We start from the raw sequence: 20583 nt of genomic DNA on the forward strand, positions 1-20583 counted from the left end.
TGTGTGTGTGAAGCTTGTAATATTTAACTATATGTATAACCTGTGCATTTTTATGAGCAGTTAACTACTCTCATTCCTTTCCCCATTTTTATGAGCAGTTAACTACTCTCATTCCTTTCCCCATTTTAATGCAGATTTTTTTTCTCTCATATGTTTCAGACCAGTAGTGGGCTCATTGATAAATGGGTATCTTCCAAGTCTTCTTCTTTCCATCCTCTACTTTTTCATTCCGCCACTTATGCTATTTTTGACACGGTTCGAGGGGTACCCATCGTACAGCAGCCAAGAGAGAAAAACTTGCGGCAAAGTTTTTTTGTTCGTGGTTGCAAATTCCTTTTTCTTGGTGACATATGGTTCACTCATCAATCTTTTCAACCAAGCGATTGAAAGTCCTCGGCAGGTACCTGCTCTTCTCGCATCTGCAGTTGCAAGCCAAGTAAGTTGCACAACTGAGACGCATCGTTTACTTGTGTTTGTTTTTTTCCAGTACATCAAAAGCAGCTTGATTTTTGAAAAATCCCTTTCTTACAGAACCCCAACATCCTTCTTTTTTTCTTTTTTTTTTCTTTTTTTTTTTTGGGGGGGGGGGGGATGTGGAGTTAATTGGATTCCATGTTTCAGATGTAAAACTTACGCAATACACTATCATGTGTAGGTACTCATTGTGCTCTAGCATGCCCGCTTGCTTGCGCAAACGCTCTTTATGAAATGGCAATCTTTCATCATGACACTTACTCATTGAAGTGGTGTGGTTCCATTGTCTTATAAACAAAGTTTGGCCCAGTCATTTGTTAATCAACCATGGTCAAAACTATTAAAGTAGACATATTGAGAACATTGACTCGTATTGGGCACCAACTTTTCAGTGAGTGATAAGAATCTGCAATTGGATCTTCAAAGGGGATGGACAATCTTAGCAAGATAATTGAAACTAGGAATGTAAGTTTCCTTATTTGATGCCTTAGTGGACAATACTGCCAAGGAGGCCTATTGGGTCTAACAGAAATGAATGAGGGTTTAAATAATACCGTGTTCCTCACTAAGGAACAATGTGAGTGCATCCTCCCCCCAACACGCAATAACAGAAAAAATGGACAATATGGAAAACTGAAGGAGTTGATACAGGGACAGGAATGGGAGAGAATCTGAAGCCCGATGATATGGGACAGTCTAGCGATTCTTCTTTCAACATGAAGAGAAAACTTCAGGTTTCAAGAAGAAAACTCTAGAGACAAGTAGAAGAGGTTGCAGCATCATGTAGGGCAGCATGGGTGTCAGAGTCAGCTCCACATGGAGTTTGTAGAGCTCGACCTTCCTTGCAAAGAATGCAAATGTAGATGGGGAAGGCCTTGGCACTGGAAATACAACAGTTAAAAGAGGCCAGCACAAGGCTTCAGGAAGACCTGGAATAGGCCGAAGAGGTCCTTAAAACTTAAACTGCATATATCAAGAGAGATACCGAGGCAACTTTTAAGCGGGTAAGCAAATAAGCAAATGATATCGTGGTCACTACACTTAATGAGAAAAACATAGGCAAGGTAAAGCACACGTGTGAATCATAGGATTTTTGTGCAGGAGCCTCCCCTAAAGAAGATGGTGAGCGATTATGCAGACAGATGGGCGTGGATGGTACCCCATTCATTTGATGTATGGCATGTGAGGAAAGACATGACCAGGTAGATGCCTCTCTGCCTCAAATTCAAGGATGACTTTAGAGGCACCCCAAATGATGGTGCGGGGTCTATACCACAGATGTGCTTCACATGGTACGTGGAATTGTAATGGGACTTCATGGTCTGACCAAGTGGCTTTGCTGCTGGGACCTACACAAGAAGGGACATCGTCTTCTACATGGATACTTATTAGAGCCCTGAGAGAAGGGTACCGGAGGTGAAAGGGTATGTATGGGAGTCTGCTTATAGCAGTGAGACTTGTTCCTTCTTCTTTTTTTGGGTAGCCTTTTTTTTTTTTTTTTGGGGCGCAGGGGGGGGGGGGGGGGGGGGGTGTGTGGCGGGAGCATGCTTATTTAGGCCTTACTTGCATAGAATACTTTTAGTTTTACGACAGGCTGACGAGGCCTGGTTTCTGCGGATGCACTTAGCCGAGACATCTACCTTCACGCAAGACCTGCTGCATTATGGACAGTCTTCATATGCCCTCTGTTTGCAGACATTACAGAGTTGACCCAACAGGGAAACATCCTCCTGTTGGAGGACTTCAATGCACAAACAGACGTGATGCATGTGCATATGTATTATCTCCATGTAGATTTAGTCATGCTTTTAGAGATAGGCACGTACAGTCTTTACCATCCTACCATAGTTGTCAAGTACGAAGGTACGAAACGAGACAAAGGTACGAAAAAAACGGTACCGGACTTTTTATTTCGGAAAAATAAGTTCGATAGAGGTACGATCGACTTTAAAAAACACTTGAAAAATAGATATTTGTACACATTTAGAGATGCAAAGTCGAGAGAAGGTGGCAAGGTAGAAAGCCCCCATTGCCCAAACGGCCATAAAAAACAGTAAAACAAAAGAGGAAGAAAAAAACGGGCATAAAAAATGTCACGAAAAAAAAACGGCCATTAAAATAAAAATAGTTTCGCTTGCATAGTTTCGTACCGTACTGTTTTTTACATACCTCATGAGCGGGACTAGTTTCGCAAACAACTATGCATCCTACCACCACCCATTCAGGCTGATCACACTACCCACTTCAGCCCTCACATCACAGCTCACTTCCATCATCCACAACTCAGCCCAAGCCAATTTCCCCCACATGGCCTCCTCTACTACTAAGCCCTCTGTGGGCACACAGCCATAAAATGGCTGGTATCATGATGAATGCAAGAACATACGGCTTCTCCTCCTAAAGGAGCAATTGCAATCCATCATAAGTATGATTACAGAAAAACGCTAGTTATTATCAAGTGGTAATGTGAGAAACTGGAATTTGTATACAGGCAGATCACTGCACGTGATTGCAATCATTGCCTTACCCATCGGAAGAACTGTGCATTGAAAACAATGAAGTAGAGACTTTGGTGGATCATAAAGAAACATGGCTCTAGCTATGGCATAAAGAAAGAGAGAAAGAAAGAAAGATATATTAAGCGTCTACTAAAGACCCAATGGACCTATGAGACCAAAGTGATACAATATGTCCTTGGCATATCTCATAATGGAATTACAGAAACGAAACATAAACATAGCTATCTCACTGGGGTGATACAAAATTGTCCATGGAAACTCATCATGGAATACTAGGAACATAAAAACATGAGAGAAAGAAAGAAAGTTGTATTAACGTCTACAAAAGGCCAAAATGACCTATGAGAGAGAGAGAGAGAGAGAGAGAGAGAGAAAGATATATTAAGCGTCTACGAAAGACCCAATAGGCCTATGAGACCAAAGTGGTACAATAATGTCCATGGCATATCTCATCATGGAATGGAAAATAAAACAGAATGAAAACATAAATGTAGCTATCTCATTGGGGTGATACAAAACTGTCCATGGAAACTCGTCATGGAATACTAAGAACATAAAAACATGGGAGCAACATCAACTCCGAGTAGATGGTATACCACTCTCCAAAATGTCAACATGGGGTTGACGAGTATGGCCGAGAGGTCTCCCTCAGCTATGTCATGTAGAAAGGTAGCTCGATGGCAGTGGAGCATGTCCTGGATCTGGAGTTGATGACGTGATCGTGGCCGACGGGGAGGGGGGGGGCGGTCGAGGGGGTCGGGCACGCTGTAGTGCAGAGGCTTGGTCCAAGGTAACTCCTCTCGGGCGAGGTAGGTCCAGAGCAGCTCGTGGAGGGTCCAAAAGATCCACTATGTCCGTGTCCTCCACCTCGTGGGTTCGGAAGAAACTGGTGATGGTTGGCTGCCGAGGGAGGGGGCAGGTTGGCTGGGACCTGTGTCTCAAGAAGGTGTCTATCACCAGCCTGGACATTTCCCAGTATGAAAGGGGTCTGGTGGACTCCAGGATGTCTGAATATTTGGAAAGTACAAGCTTTGGGAATGAGGGATTATCCTAGAATACAAAGGACCACACTCCTAAAATTTAGGAGAGTTGCTATTTTTGGCCCGACTGATGGAAATTCTGTTCACGTCATTACATCTGGAATTGAGCAGATACCAAGAGTTGGCAAAGTGCCTATGACAGAATGTCTACTAGTTGGGATATTTTTAGAGGTAAAGATTATGGAAGGACCCATCTCTTAGATTGGGACACGTGGCAAGAAGGTGGACCAAAGTGAGACAAGTGGCTTGACACTTATTAGAAAGTGGATCAAAGTGAGACAAGTGGCCTCACACTTGTCACTTCAGCTATTGTGTGCCTCTCCACTTGTCATTGTAGCCTTCTCTTGCCATTTTAGCTCATGGGAGGCCCAAATCTATAACTTGGAGCCCTCTCTCTTCATTAATAGAGGCTCTCTTGGTGTACACTAGCCTCTACCACCGCTACAGGCTGCCCTAATGATGGCTACTCTCTTTCTCTCTCTCTTGAAGGCTGCCCATGAAGAATACTAGCTGTTGGGGATTGTTTTGGAGGCTTCCATTGCGAAGAAATATTGAAGGCAAGGGTATTTAATCATTTATTATGATTTCTAGTCCTTGTACTTGTTGTACCAGCCCTTGTACTTGTTGTACCAGCCATGGTAATGGCTGTACAAGCCCTTGTACCTACTGTACCAGCCACTGTATTGGCTATACCAGCCCTTGTACTTGTTGTACCTACTGTACTAGCCATTGTACCAGCTGTACCAACCATTGTACCTGCCGTACCAGCCATTGTACCTACTGTCAAAGAGGACCTGAGTGTAATGTGAGATGGGGGGAGGTGGTGGAGGGACGGGTGGTGTGCAGGTAAGAGTGAAAGAGAGGTAGGCATGGTCAGCTTCAAAAGGGGGTGGCGGAATGGAGAAGTCGGGGATATGGTGTGCCAAAGACGGAGATCCCATAAGGTAGTCCACAATGCTAGTACCTCCTGAGCGAGGGAAGGAGGTGAGGGCGCCGGAGGAGGGCCATCGGGACATCCCGTTATAGATAACGAGACCATGTGCAGCTCCCAACTCTAAGACATATCTCCCGGACACTGTGACCTCCTCACAGTCCTGTGTTGATCTCTGCAGCCCTGTGTCAGTGATGTCCAGCTTCTGTAGTATGATAGGGTGGTATGATAGGGTCGTCTAGATCGAGTAGTGGGACTTGCTGACTTCCCGTCCTGGCGTTGAAATCCCCGAGTAGGAGGACTTCCCCCAACTGTGAGAACTCCATGATATCCTCATATAATGGTAAGTACGGTGACTGGCCATGCTGTGCGGCATAAGGGGAGTGGCGTGGTGCAAAATAACACACAGCAATGTGGATGACTCTGTCACTGCTAAGCTATAGCCGCACCCAAAGATATCGTGCATCCTCGTCCTTCCGGACGATGCTGAGAATCTGTCAGAGATGGGATCTAAAAAGGACAGCTATCCCCCCAGAGCCACGTACTCCTCCTGATGTGCGGGTCTCGCCTCGAAAAGCTGACTCCCACTCATACTCGGCTATGTATGGTAAGCCCCTCTCAGGGCTCTGATGAGTCTCTATAAAAAAAATGACATCCTGCCTGTGAGAATCTCGCTCAAGCCTCCTGGATTCGACCACAGCATGCCATTGCAGTTCCATACTGCCAACCCCAGGTATTTGGTCTCATAGACCCCGCGTCCCTATTTGGGACGGCGCTCAGTGATAATGACTCTACCATCTCTGTAGATAGCCCACTTGCCTGCTCTGCGGGCCTTATGAACAGTCACCATCGCCTCATGCCGGTGTGCCACCTGTGCTAGAGTGAGATCATCTCCCATGTACACCTGTGTGCCCTCGAGGGCAGCCCGCCTGTCTAAGAAGGCCTGTCTGTTGGTGGCATCAGGGAATCTAATGATGAGGGGTCGCTCTCGTGTCATATCCTTTCCTTCCCTCCATGTGTCTGCAAAGGGGGGGGAGCGATCCTGTCCACTCCTAGCATCTGGCAAAGTGTCATGGCATCCTCCTTTGGGGAAGCCCCCGCCTGTAGCCCCCGTACTCGCACATGGAAGGCCCTATCCTTTCTGTGTTTCTCCTCCTCAAGAGTCTCATGTATGATGCTCTACGGGGGTTTGTGCTTCTTCACCACCTCCACCCAATCTTTCTTCGTCGTTTGCAGTTCTTCCCGCAGCTTATCACTCGCAGCTTTCAACTGCTCCAAGTCAGTCCTTAAACCCTCCTTAATATTCAGTCCCCCTTCCTCCACTGTGTGGTCCTTGACCGTAGCCTTTAGGGCTTCCATTTCTGCCCAGAGTTCCCCTATCATTGGGGCAGCTTCTGGCATTCCTGTTTGTTGCAGCTGGGTCTCTTTCAACATCTGAATCACCTCTTCCTGGTGGTTCACTTGGGCTGTCAGTTCTTCAATCCTGTTGTTCTGTCCTTGTATCTCCTTGCGGAGGCCTTCCAACTGTTTTTCATGTTGGTTCAGAACCCTGTCCAGCACCTTCTTTTGTTCGCCCAGTAATTTCTTGGTGTTGTCATCCATTGTCTTGATGTATGCCTCCAGCTCCTGTAGGTTCATTGTGTATTTCCCCTAGTTGCTGCCTTGGGGGCTTGAGCAAGGGCGCGTGGGAAAACGGAAGGTGGACACGCAGGCGGGTGGGAAAACACGCTTGTGTGCGCCTGTGTACAGCACAAAAGCAGGGGCGCAGGGCGGACACGCAGTATTTCTGGCAGCGCAGGTACAGCGCGAGCAGGTCAGCACAGCAGCGTAGTGCAGCAGGGGTGCGCAGTGTAAGCAGGGCAGCTTGGGCGGGGTGGGTACAAAGGGCAGCGCAAACAATGAGAGCAGCGAAGGAGCAAAGGCGTCACGCCATGGAGAGAGAGAGAGAGAGAGAGAGAGATAAAAAACGACTTAATATGAGAGGGGCAAAATGATTCAAATGCTTTCTTAATTATCATTGAGAAGAGTGTCCTTTACATAGGCTCCATACATGCTGCTAATACAGCTTAACATTTGTGATTAGGTAAATGATTAGGTGTGAGTGGGTGGCTCCATGATTCTCTCCACCTTTTCTCCCAAATCAGCTCCTTGATTCTAGCAGAGGTAGATGCCCCTTTGACTTTTGCGTTCTGGTTACTTTTTGGATTTTTTTCACTCTCTTTTACAAGATTGTGTGCACATGCCTGAATGCTTTTGTACTTGAATAAGGCATGTTCACCAATACTCCCCCTCAAGCGTTGTCCTAGTACACACTTCTAGCAGAGGTAGATGCCCCTTTGACTTTTGCGTTCTGGTTACTTTTTGGATTTTTTTCACTCTCTTTTACAAGATTGTGTGCACATGCCTGAATGCTTTTGTACTTGAATAAGGCGTGTTCACCAATACTCCCCCTCAAGCGTTGTCCTAGTACACACTTCATTGTTTTCTACATAGGTCTAGGGGAGGTTGTCTTGGTGAGCTGATGTAGGCTATCATTTGTTGTTCAAGTTCTTATATCAGGCCCAATATGAGAGTATGGGTTTTGGTGCCATTGTCTCCCAGAATGCAAACCTTGGTCTTTGATTTTTTCACAAAGACCATGCTGTGGTGAGTCCTTGAGTCATGCTCATATGTGAGCCTCTAAGCCATGCACATACCTGAGCCTCTAAATCTGAAGTGGAGAACATGCCATGTTCTTGCTATAGTGTACGTGGTACAGTTTGGAGGCCAACTCATTATGACTATCGAAGGTTTTCTCAAACATCTCCACCTTCGCTCTCTGAATGGGGAGTTTGTTTAAATTCAGAGTCTCATGTGTGTGAACTCATGTTTGTGTATCTGAATGTGTGTGTGTGTGTGTGTGTGTGTGTGTGTAACATGCGGAAGCTTGATGGGTAGAATCGGTTTTTTCAATGGACAGAATGCGGCAATCTTTCGTGACGAAGATAGAGAGAGAGAGAGAGAGAGAGAGAGAGAGAGAGAGAGAGAGAGAAAGATATATTAAGCGTCTACTAAAGACCCAATGGGCCTATGAGACCAAAGTGGTACAATAATGTCCATGGCATATCTCATCATGGAATGGAAAATAAAACAGAATGAAAACATAAATATAGCTATCTCATTGGGGTGATACAAAACTGTCCATGGAAACTCGTCATGGAATACTAAGAACATAAAAACATGGGAGCAACATCAGCTTCGAGTAGATGGTATACCACTCTCCAAAATGTCAAGCATGGGGTTGACGAGTATGGCCGAGAGGTCTCCCTCAGCTATGTCACGTGGAAAGGTAGCTCGATGGCGGTGGAGCATGTCCTAGATCTAGAGCTGATGAGGTGATCGTGGCCGACAAGGGGGGGGGGGGGGGGGGGGGGGGGGGTCGAGGGCGTCGGGCGTCGGGCACGTTGTAGTGCAGAGGCTCGGTCCGAGGTCCAGAGCAGCTCATGGAGGGTCCACAAGATCCACTATGTCGGTGTCCTCCACGTCCTGGGTCTGGAAGAAACTGATGATGGTTGGCTGCCTAGGGAGGGGGCGGGGTGGCTGGAGCCTGTGTCTCAAGAAGGTGTCCCTGTGTCTGAGGAGCTCAAGCAGGAAGAGGCCCAGGCAACGCTGGTCTTGGAAGTCAATGATCCTAGAGAGTGGACCGAATCCCTCACGAAATAGACAGTGAAACCTCCCGCGGATCTCATAGTATACTGGGCAGCGGCATATGTAATGCTCCTCCGTCTCAACCTCTGTGTGGCATAGTCGGTAGATCCTCTCCTCTCTAGGTGTCCGTACGAGCTTTCCGGCTCTGAAGATGCGCTCAACTCTACCTGTCTCCACTCTGAGGCAGTGGGAAGAAACCCGTATCTGGCCAATCGAAATCCGCATGGCATGGGACATGTGAACACTCAAGTAGCCCGGCTGTTGGATGAATCCATCCTCAATGAGTGTGAGGAAGTGGTCTCTGTAAAAGTGCATCTTCGTGGGGAGCTCCGGGTGTGTGATCCATGTGCAATGTGTGTAGAGGCTAAGAAGATCTGACCGGATAACCCGGTTGGTATCCTCGTGAGACAGCCGGAAAAAAGGGGAGTCCAAACTGTACTGAAGGGGGGGTAGGCGGTCCATGCAGAGCCCATATATATATATATATATATATATATATATAGAGAGAGAGAGAGAGAGAGAGAATCGGACACAATATTGGGTCCCGAATACCCTTTATAGGGCTCCCAACACGAATGGTGTATTTGCTTTATTAGAATGATGCAAATATGTAAAAATATTCTTGTTCTTGACCTTTCATCTTCACCTTGGCTGTAGACCTTCCCTTGGCTATCTTGGCCCTTGGAATTCAGCAACCCCTTGTGAATGTTAAGATGACTAAATGAGATTCTTGCCCATGCTTTCATAGGCCCTCTAGGTGCTGGCAAGCGATGAGGCACTTCTCTCTTATGTGTGCTGGCCGCCTCTTGCACTGTTGTCCAGCCTGCCCTTTGACATTGGCTGCCTACCAATGTGGCTGCTGGCCAAGCCCCAAGGGCTGGCCGCCTTGCTTCCTAGGCCCCTTAGGCGTGGGCAACAGCATGCCCAGCCATACTTGCTGAAAGACATTGGCCATGGGCCTCCATGGCCCCTCGGTTGCCTATCAAGGGGTATCCCCTTGATAGGCAAGGGTTACTAAACCTTTTCTGGGGCAGCTTAAAGGGCAGCTACGTGCTTCCTACACAAATGCCTGGTATCTGGCTGCAAACCAAACACTCAGAAGAACACCTTACATCATTCCAAAGGGTGCCTCACAGTACGAATTGGCACTGCTTCATGTACAAGACAATGCACACCTGACCAAGACCATGTACGAGACTCGTACACCTGACCTTGGACGCTTAATGTGGAACCTTGGCTAACTCGTGCCAAACTGGGGCTCACATGGGACTAGTTTTCCACTCCAGGCCCCCTACACCTACTGTACACAGATGTCCACGTGGCATCCAAGCGCAAGATGCACGTAACATCTCCTTTTACTTAATTTGACGAAAGCTGCATAACCTCCAGATAGTCGGTCAATAAAGCTGAATGGCCATCGAAGAATTCTTTGTCAAGCCAAACTGCTTCGTGAGTCCCTCGGTCTTGAAACTTCGTGAGAAACTGCCTTTTTCTTCGGTCGGAGCCATGCTTGAAGCAATGCAAAAGGATCTGCTCTTGAACCATCACTTCAGCTTCATCAACAATGTCTAGTTCTACTTCGTCTTTAATCTTTGAAGGGATTGGACTTGCATATGGTTTTAGCCAACTAACATGGAGTACAACGTGCATAGTCCAGCTTGGAGGTAACTTCAACTTCATTGACACCTTGTTGATCTTTCTTTGGATAGGAAATGGATTGAAGCTTCTGAACAATAACTTTGGGCATCGCTTGCTCACCTGTTTCAACTGTTTTCGTTCTTTATTGGCATGTCGAGTGTAGGCCTCTTGCGCTTTAGCCAATCTATCTTTGACTAATTCCAAGATCTCACAATAAGACTTTGTCAACCTATTCGCTTCAAGTATCGAAGACGAGATTCTGGTTAATAGCAATTGGAATAGTCTTCCAAATGCTCCTTCATAAGGAGTCCTGCTAGTAGCTAAAGAAAACGAATCATTGAAAACTGCTTGAACTAAGGACAAATATGATTCCTACTTACCTTGTTGATTGTGGACATAACACTTCAGCTCATCGAAGACCAATTGGTTGTAAATTTCTATCTAACTATCTGTCTGTGGGGTGAAACGCACTAGAAAAGTTTAATTTAGTGCCGAAATTGTCAAACAACGCCCTCCAGAAATGAATTGTAAACTTGGCATCTCAGTCTGACACTAAGGTCATAGGAATCCCATCAATCAGGTACCAATGCCAAATGAATAAGTGGGCAACATCTTTGGCAGTCACATTGGCCCTACTTGGAATAAGCATAACAAATTTGCTAAATCTATCGACAATAGTTAAGCATTGAGTATTACGCTTACTCGAACCGAGAGACAAATTTGTCACAAAATCCATAGATATATCTTGGAAAGGTCGTTTGAGAATGGGTAAAGGCTGTAACAACCCTATCTTCTTCCCATGAGCAGCTTTCACTTTTTGACAAACATCATAGTGTTGCACGAGTAAACACATCTCACCTCATTCTTGGCCAATAGTATTGTCTTTGTAGCTTCTCCAAAGTTGAATTCGTGCCCCTGTGAGCACCGGTGATGGCATCATGGACGTCATGGAGAAGAGTTACCCTGAATGACTTCATGACACAAAGGTGGCCTTTGCAGAAAAGCCAACCATCTCATATCAAAAAGTGGCATGTCCTGTGGCATCCAGTGTCTATTTTCACTATGTACCGAACTCCTCGAAATCTGCGTACGTGTGCTTCATATCATCAAGTCCCATACCAACAAGGTCTAGTCTAGTGTCCGGAAATCAAAGTCACTATTCTCTTCCTGCTCAAAGCATCGGTCATTGGATTGGACTTTCCTAGAAGGTACTCGATCATGCCACCGAATTGCTAGAAAATTTGGCTCGAGCGGTGCTAACGGTCACTCCACTGTGCACTTGGCATTGTCTGAATCCAGCGCAATGCCTGATGGTCAGTGTGAACCTCAAATTCTCACCCATAAAGGAAATGCTTCCAATGTTTCAAGGCCTGAATTACTGCCAGAAGTTCCCGATCATAGACTAAGTAATTCTTTTCTCCGGGTAGCAACTTACGAGACATATCAACTACTGGATGGCCATTCTATTTGTGAAACAGATCCAATTGCGATGTTACTTGCATCGGTGATTAACTGGAACGGCTCATCCCATGAGGCCGAGCCTCTAACAAAGCCACCTTGAGGTTCTTGAATGCCTCCAAAGCTCGTAGAGTCATTCGGATCCATGGCCTTCTGGTCTTGACACCCTTAAGCAGATCTGTAAGATCCGTTGAGAGGTTAGAGACCTTGTCAATGTGGGTGGAATATAACTAGCATATGTCCACAAATGACCGAATACCATATGATGTCTGGAGTATCTCCCAATTGACTATCTCAGCCACCTTGGTCGGATCGAGTCGGATGCCCTTGACACTGATTATGAATCCAAGGTAGTGAACCTCGAAGAGATAAAACTACAACTTCTTTTCATTGACATAGAGCTAGTTGCTTTCCAACAACTTCAAAAGCTTATCCACATCAATGTCATGCTGCTCGAGAATAGACGTAAGCATGCCAGATAAAAGTAGATGACAACTCTGCACAATACACCACACTAGGGGCCAGAAGATGGGCTAACCCTGCCCCTTTATGGTTAGATTACAAAAAAGGAGTCTGCTTCCAAATACAACTTCACGGGTGCCCACGGATTCTCCACTGGCTAGCACCTATCTCTTCCAGTATAGTATGAAATCAAAACAAAAACATATGCAGAATTTGTTGATGATCCTCAGCACAAGAGGGCACTTCCGGCATCAAGCACATGCAGGACAAGAGGGCACTTCCGGCATCAAGCACATGCAGGACAACTATGAAGTCAACCAGCCTAGAGAGGTTGTTTTACAGCAGTCGACCAGCCCTCAATAACCACATAAAGAAGCGACAAGCAGCTGGACACGAACCTGCAAGCTCTCGATGAGAAGGGAAATTGTCCAGATGAAAACGACCAGCTCTTTCTCTCTCTTTTTATGATCTGTCTAGCCCCTGTTCCAACTGTAAACTAGCCGGCCAGCATCCCCCATGCATCTAGTGAACATCAGTCGCGGTAGATAGCTGAAGTACAGGCTGAAAACCAGTTGACCAGCCCTCATGCACACTGAAATGCAGGCACATCTCCTAAACTGGAGTAGCTCAAACGTGTGCTTTTTAGGTCTAGAAGGGGGCGCCTACTTGAAGATGGCCCAAATATTGTCCATAGCCTAACTTTTGACGTGTATTAAATAAGTCCTGTCCAGTGTGTACACCTTATAAGTTGTCCGGTCACTTATAAGTGTGTGTGGACTTGCACCCGTAATTATTAGTATGTGAAATCATAAAGCTGTAAATTGGGTCCTTCCGGAATCTTTCCAAAACAAGAATACATAAGATCTCCAGGATAGCTAGCCCCAAAAAATCACATCATGTCAAGCTCCATGAGCCATACATGTATACGATGTCAAGCCCCACAAGCCATACATGTACCATCATGTCAAGCTCCATGAGCCATACGTGTATTGTCATGTCAAGTTGCATATGCCACGCAGACACACCATGTCAGGCTCCACATGCCACACATGAACAATAGAAAAACAAAAGCTGTGAGGTTTAAAAACTATTTGGCTATGGATGCGAAATGGATGGACGATGATTATTTTGCAGATTATTCAGAGCTTCTGAAGGCCTACTTGGAATTTTTTCAGTTGCGGTCAACTGCTTAGAAGCTGTAGTAATGTCTTCACAAGATACCAGAGGGCGCACTAGCTTGCCACCTACATGCTTGCGCTCTTTATGAAAAACTATCTTCTCAGGTTGCAACTTGCAATACCTCCTCAAGTTCATCCACTTCTGGTGGATCTTCCAAAACTGGTTCCATAGGAGGTGGTCCTACATAGAGCCTTAGCAAGCCTACATGAAACACATTATGTATTTTCCAGTGATTGGGCAATACCAATCTATAAGCCACTACGTTTAGCTTCTACAAGATGTGGAATGGCCCATAATACCTATTTGAAAGCTTAGAAAACTTGCCTTACTTGCCTGGGCACTTCTGTCACATGCACTCTGCACTGTAGTGCGGTGACAAACTGGCTCATCATCATCAGTGCAACATCATTCCAGGATAAGTCAGGCACGAGCTACGTAGGTCATTCTCAACCATAGCAAGTCAGTCAATCAGTCTAAGTCCCTTAAACCACTTAAAGAGACGCATTCATGCATATACAGTCAATAGAAACCTTGGGGTTTGCATCAGAAAGCATTCTGCATATTGCACATCATTCATCCATTGCATCTAGACCATGGAAAACACCCCAGATATCATCTAGTATTTATCAGGATATTTACTAGGAATTTTTTGGTAATTTCTCTATCATTTTCAGCATTTTATACATATTTTATGCATTTATTATGGACAAGAGCAATTGGCCAGCTCTGTAGCCAGCCTATTGGCTTCTTTGCCCCATATAAATAGATCACTTGCATATTCAGCCATTCATTCAATCATCAATCAGCATTGAGCATTCAAGCGCTTGGCATCTTCAGCACAAGGAGCAAAGCGATTGCAGTTTTAGCCACCAGCCCTTAGCATTAGTCTCCTACAGCCATAGGCGCCTCAAACGCATGAGCATTCAGCACTTCTTCATCAGCAAAACGCATCAGTTCAACATTCAGCCAACAGTTCATCTAGCATTTTCTGCATCCATACAGTTTTCAACATTCATCATCTCATCGTTTTGCTCCAGCCACTTGGTGAAGGTAAAACGCAGTATTCATATTCATTTACAGCATTCATACTCAGTCTAGAACAGTCCCAAACAGCACCTCTCTTAGCTTCAGCTTTGCATCCCCTTCTCATTCCATTGGGAAGAGTGCATAGGCTCGAGATTAGACATCTTTGGTGCTTCTATAGCAGTGGACAGTTCAGCCCAACACTTGGTCTTCAGAGGTCTTGCGTTTGGCTTATCGTCAGTCACACCGTCAGTCTCTTTAAAGATAATAAAGCAAATACTATCTCGGTAACGGGATAGGGAGCCCTTTAGTGGGTAATTCGGGACCCCATACCGTGTACAATTCTCATCTCTCTCTCTCTCTCATATCTCTTAAAAGTTTGAAGTCTTAAAGTGGATTGCTAAACTCACGAAACTCAGGATACAGAAGACGGTGTGAGGATTTGTGTGACAGGATCCTCCAATACGAATACTTCCGTTGCATGTTACAGCTTCCGAAGACACGCTTTCTCAAACTTAAGTAATACCGAATCACCTTCCTTGAAAATAACCTCTCGCATGTGCTTGTCAGCTGTCTTTTTCTGCCTAGCTTGAGATCTTTCTATGGCTGTCCAAACCTGTGCAAACGTAGTATCCAGAACTCGGACATACTCATATGCTGCAAAGATGTCATCTTTTGTTCTTCGTAAGATAGGTGGAAGCACCACCTTGCCATGGACTATCTCAAACGGAGCCTTATTAGTTGAAGAATGCACTGTGTTATTGTATGCAAACTCAACCAATGGCAAATACTTTTCCCAATCTGACTTCTGCTCAGATACATAACACTCCAGCAAATCAGTACGGTTGAATTTGCAATTTCACTCTAACCATTCATTTGAGAATGATAAGCTGATAAAAAACTCAGCTTTGTGTCCATGTTATCAAACAATGCCCGCCAAAATAAATTGGTTATCCGAGGATCTCTACCCCCACAATAGACTTGGGCATGCCATGATGTTTAAAAATCTGAGCCAAGAATAACTTTGTGTGCTCTGGCTTAATTGTTTTTTCTCACAGGAATAAAGTGTGCCTGTTTGCCACCACTAATCTGATGGTAGCCACTCTTAAGATCAATGCAACTAAAGTAAGAAGCTCTCTCAAGTTTATCAAGAATATCATTAATTCGAGTAATCAAAGACTTGTTCTTGATTGTAATCTTGTTAAGGGTCTTGTAATCAACACACATTTTTTATGTCCCATCCTTTTTTTGCACAAGTAAAACTGGGGAACAATAAGATGAAGAGCTTGGCCTTATCAATCCCTTCTCAAGCAAATCATTCACTTGAGTCATAATTTCCTTCAATTGGGAAGCACTCACTCTATAAGGTCGATTAGGAGGAGAGCTACCAGGGATTATGTCAATACAATGATCCTCTAGTCTCTTTGGGGGTAATTGTCTTGGTAGGGAATCAGCAATACAATCAGCATTTCACTTAAGAAATCAATCTTATCTTGATCTACGGGATTTATAGCATCATGCTCAACATTCACGTACAAAGACTAAGTAAGAACAAGCTGATTTCTTTATTGCCTTGGAAATTGCACTCACGTCTCCAACCTGAGAATATGCTCACATCATGTTTGAGCCTACACACATCATGTCTGATTTGCGCATGACTTTTCACCTAGTGGCTCACGTGCTTTTTGTATGAAATGGGCTCACGTGTTTTTGGATGAACTGGGACGTGGTGAGTGAGGTAGCAAGTGGAGCCCTGTGCCTGTGATACAGTTAGTGAGCAATTATTGTGGAATAATTGGCATTATAGCTCAAAGACAAGAATTTTCGTTGGAATTTGAAGCTAGAGATTTTATGACGCACGTGTTTTTTGTATTAAAAGGGCTCATGTGTTTTTGGATGAAGTGGGACGTGGTGAGTGAGGTGGCAATTGGAGCCTTGTGCCTGTGATACAGTTAGTGAGCAATTATTGTGGAATAATTGGCAGTATAGCTCAAAGACAAGAATTTTCCTTGGAATTTGAAGCTAGAGAATTTATGACGTCAGTGTGCTAGAGGTTCAACTACCACTTTGCTCATGTCATGTCCCAGAATACGCTCACGTCATGTCTGAGTCTACACACATCACGTCTGATTTGTGCCTGACTTTGCGCTCACGTTTCCAACCTGAGAGCTGTTTGGGCCTGGGTTTTCTAGTTTTTTGTGGTTTCTTGGTCTTGTACGGAGTGATTAACGATCCTTATGCTAAATAAGGGGGTTTATGCAAGTGGTTGAGTGTTTTTTGTTGATTGTATGTGCTCTAATGCTACCAATTGAAAGCAATGCACGAACAACAAAAAGAAACTAACTTCCACACCCTACTCTACACAAATTGGAGCTTATACGGCTACTCAAATAATGTTGGTCTCGTGGGTCATATCTATTTTCTCAATGTGAATCATTCAAATCTTTTTATAATTTTCTTAAAACCTTTGACTACAGGCAAACTTTTTCATGAACTTTGTGATGACAAGAGGGTGGACGGGACATGCTGTGGAGATTCTCCAGCCCTACCTTCTTTTATCGGGCTTTTTGTGGAGGCATGTTTGTAGGAAGCGACAATATGGATCTCATGCAGAATCGCTTCCATATTATCGGGCACTCCCAAACATCTTACTCTTTATTTTCATTGGGTTCATGTATACAATGATAGCACCTTTAATGCTCCCTTTTCTGATGATCTACTTCATTGTGGGCTATATTGTGTATCGCAACCAGGTATTGATTCACCTTCTGGAATTCCTGTGCTTCCCACTCATCCATTTTCTTTTAAAGATTTCTGTGTTGTAAGCAAGTCCTGCCGTGGCTATGCAGATATTGAACAGGTATGAACCAGCTTATGAGACGGGTGGTCAGTATTGGCCTCACGTTCATAACCGTGTGATCTTTTCGGTATTTATGATGCAAGTCATATGCATTGGCATGTTTGGAGTGAAGAATAAAGCAATGGCATCGACCTTGTCTATACCCTTGCTACCAGTGACACTTCTTTTCAATCATTATTGCAACTTGCGGTTTTACCCGGTTTTCCGCGACATCCCGGTTCAGGTAATGCTTTGTTTCAACAGTCTTTGATCATATGGTAAATTTTGGCATGTATTATAGGGCTGACAACTAATTTTAACACAATACAGCAATTACTCCTTCACACTCTTATCAGCCTATACAGATTCAGTACATTAATTGTTCTCTATTTTAAATAATCAGACCTAAAAATCTCAATAAAGAATCTTTCTCTCTCTCTCCCATGAGGAGAATGACACTTCATGAGCTCTGGACACATGAGGTTCTTTGGCTGCTTACTATATTGTAGATACAGGACCTTACGTAGTACATTGGCCCTCTATCTCCACTCGGCAGCTGGTTTTTACATTTTTTCATGTTGTCTTGACATCCAGATTTCTCATGGATCACATGTGACATCTTTTTGGTCTCATATACACTAGGCGTCTTTGTAATGTGATCACCTTTGGCATTTCAGCTCTTGTTCCTTCCTTTGATGATGTATCCTATGGACATGATGTAATCTTTTGGTCTCATAGGTTATTTTTGGCCTTTTGTAGGAGGCCAAAAACTTTCTTCCTTCCTTCTTTCTCTCCCCCCTCTCCCCACCCCATGCGTGTGCAGGAGGATGCAAATATATATGAGAAAATCTACGATAATATGTTCTTTATATTACATTTCTACATGCCCACACATGCACATGCATGCAAGTTGGTATGTATGTACATTGTATGTATATATGGTAGTGTGTATTAACTACTTTATTATTCTTATTGTGTGGCTCTGCCATGTCTGCTTTAACCTTAATGGCGGTTATGAATGCATAAAAAGAAGTCTAGTGGTTGCATTATCCGAAGTGCTTTCATGCTTTCAACTCTTTAAGCTTAGCATCTCAATGATGCAGAAAAGTCTCTAATAACTGCTTTGTTCTGTAGATCACGCTGTCAAAGGACAAGGAAGATGAACAGAAGGGTGTGTGCGAAGGCATACTTCAAAGGTTGGAGACCGCATACTTGTGCCCACCTTTGCAGACTGTTGAAATAGGTTTAGCTGGCAACAGCAGTTATGAGCCTCTACTGTCCTCACAACAACATTCTGAAGCCTAAAAAGGGATATAAACTATGTTCCTCTGTATATATCAACACTGGAGGTCCACAGCATTCGAATGCCGAGGCTGATTCAGAAACACTTCTTCGTATATCGACACAAATGATCCTAACATTTGTTACTGAGGTGTTGGTTTTTGTGGTTCGAAATCAGCTCTAAAATCTCACTGCCTCCACCATTGGATTGGTGGGTGCTACACTTTTTGCATAAATACACGAGCGTGGTGTTGTGCAATTGTGAGGCTCGTCTTCTTGAACATATTGTTGATTTTTGAAGAGATTTGTATCGGAAGCAGCAGCTTGTAATGGTATAATGGGTTTTGGAAACCTTTGGCCTAATGACAGGAAGAAGGTTGTAAGGCAGGCTTCTCGCCCTAGTGTTGAGTTTGAACCCTGATACCTAAATATATTATACATAACCCACCCATGGGGGAAAAAAACAGTCAAGAAGGGTTTTTTATTGTTAAGCATGTATTTGATGGGGGTGGCGATGAGTTTTTCGAAGTGTAGAAGTGGTCGGATGTTTTCTAGGTAAGACTGGCTGTCCAACTATTAGAAAAATCTGATTGTTGTGCCACACTCTTTTAAGTCACATTCTTTGTGGTGAGAAGAAAGTTTAAAGCAAGATAAAGATTTATTTCCTTAAATAAACTTGCCAATGCCCAATCCTTACAAGCAGCAGGATAGTGATCTGAATACCATGGAGTGCTCGAGAGTATTTGCGCACTTCAAAGTTAGTTGTTAAATTTGTGGATGCAGACTAGAGAATGAGTATGTTTGTGTGTGCACTTGTGTGAGTGAGTAAGAAAGAAAGAAAGAAAGAAAGTTGTATTAACGTCTACCAGAGGTTGACACACCAAGAGATAAAGTTCATACATTGAGTAAAAAGAAGAAGTTTCAATGTCTCAACACACATAAAAAGGTCACTAACCCACTAACCCATTGCTAAGCAAATGGAGAAGTACATAGGCTATCGTGATGTTAAATACCTATAACATTTTAAGATCACATGCGCAAGTCTAAAACAAAAATGAGAGAAATCATGTAACGGGCTTTTCCTATGTGTTTGGTAGATACTGCTCATAACTGGTACAAGGATGAAGGGATTGAAAAACGTAAGACCAACCGTTCCAATTTACAAGATTTTAGGATTAGTCAGTCCTTCAATTGAGAGGACAGAAGAAGGACAAGATGAGAGACTACATTGCAAAGTTAGAAGTCTCATCACCAAATGCCTAGAGAAAAAACGGCCAAGAGACTTGGACTTGAAGAAATACTTTATTGCCCACCTTAATTGAAGGGAAAAAGGGTACATTTTAGAAGTACATCAAACATAAAGGCCAAGCCATGGCTCAAAAGATAGCAATTGCACTCCTAAAGGAAACAAAGAAGACAAAGAATGCATGCTAGTGCTTAAGGCTTGACTTAGGCTCAAAAGATAATAGTTGAGATAGTAGTTGCACTCTTAAAGGAAACAAAGGAAGTGAAACTAATTAGGGGGGCCTTCTAGCACTTTGCTTGGATTTTCTCCCATCTTTGTTGATGGTCCTTGGGGAGCAAACTTTGGGTCCATTCCTTCATGATTTATTCCCCAACCTTCAGATACGTGTGCTTTTTAACTATTAGTTTGGGACAGTCACCATTGTTCATCTTGGTGCCTTCTTGAACACCTCCTTAGACACCTAAAACTCACCATTGTTCATCTTTTGGTGCCTTCTTGAACACCTTCTCAGACACCTAAAACAACTTGGCGAGTTCTTCTCCAAGTCAAACCTTAAGTGCTAGCACTCATTCTTTGTCTTCTTTGTTCAACCACAACTAGCCACATGACACAAGCAGAGAATCCTCACCATGAAAAGGAGTCGGATATGAAAATAAGACTAAATAGACTCACTTTCTTGATAAGCTCATCAATGAATATTTATTTGGGGCTTATGCTAAAAAATAGCTTCAAGTTATAAAGGCTATTCAAGGGATTAACACATATACTTTTCCATTAGAGGGTGAGGCGGTGTGTCATGACTTACC

At 44.0% G+C, this 20583-nt stretch overlaps 1 protein-coding gene across 2 annotated transcripts in view; it reads left to right on the top strand.

Annotated features, from left to right (window-relative positions):
* LOC147625787 (hyperosmolality-gated Ca2+ permeable channel 2.3-like) overlaps positions 1 to 19133 on the top strand; it is a 106135-nt gene extending 87002 nt beyond the window's left edge. The window contains exons 7-10 of one of the 2 annotated variants that reach the window (XM_086817355.1): positions 160 to 436; positions 16889 to 17164; positions 17261 to 17494; positions 18385 to 19133. In XM_086817355.1, coding sequence (XP_086673481.1) covers positions 160 to 436; positions 16889 to 17164; positions 17261 to 17494; positions 18385 to 18555 — 958 coding nt within the window. In that variant the 3' untranslated portion in view covers positions 18556 to 19133. The remainder of the gene's footprint in view (positions 1 to 159; positions 437 to 16888; positions 17165 to 17260; positions 17495 to 18384) is intronic. The other variant, XM_086817356.1, reaches the window with a different exon arrangement.
* Positions 19134 to 20583: the final 1450 nt, after the last annotated feature.

The sequence above is a fragment of the Cibotium barometz genome, chromosome 23 (assembly GCF_041138505.1).
Source record: "Cibotium barometz isolate CiBa-2024 chromosome 23, ASM4113850v1, whole genome shotgun sequence".
In the NCBI taxonomy this organism is placed as follows: domain Eukaryota; kingdom Viridiplantae; phylum Streptophyta; class Polypodiopsida; order Cyatheales; family Cibotiaceae; genus Cibotium; species Cibotium barometz.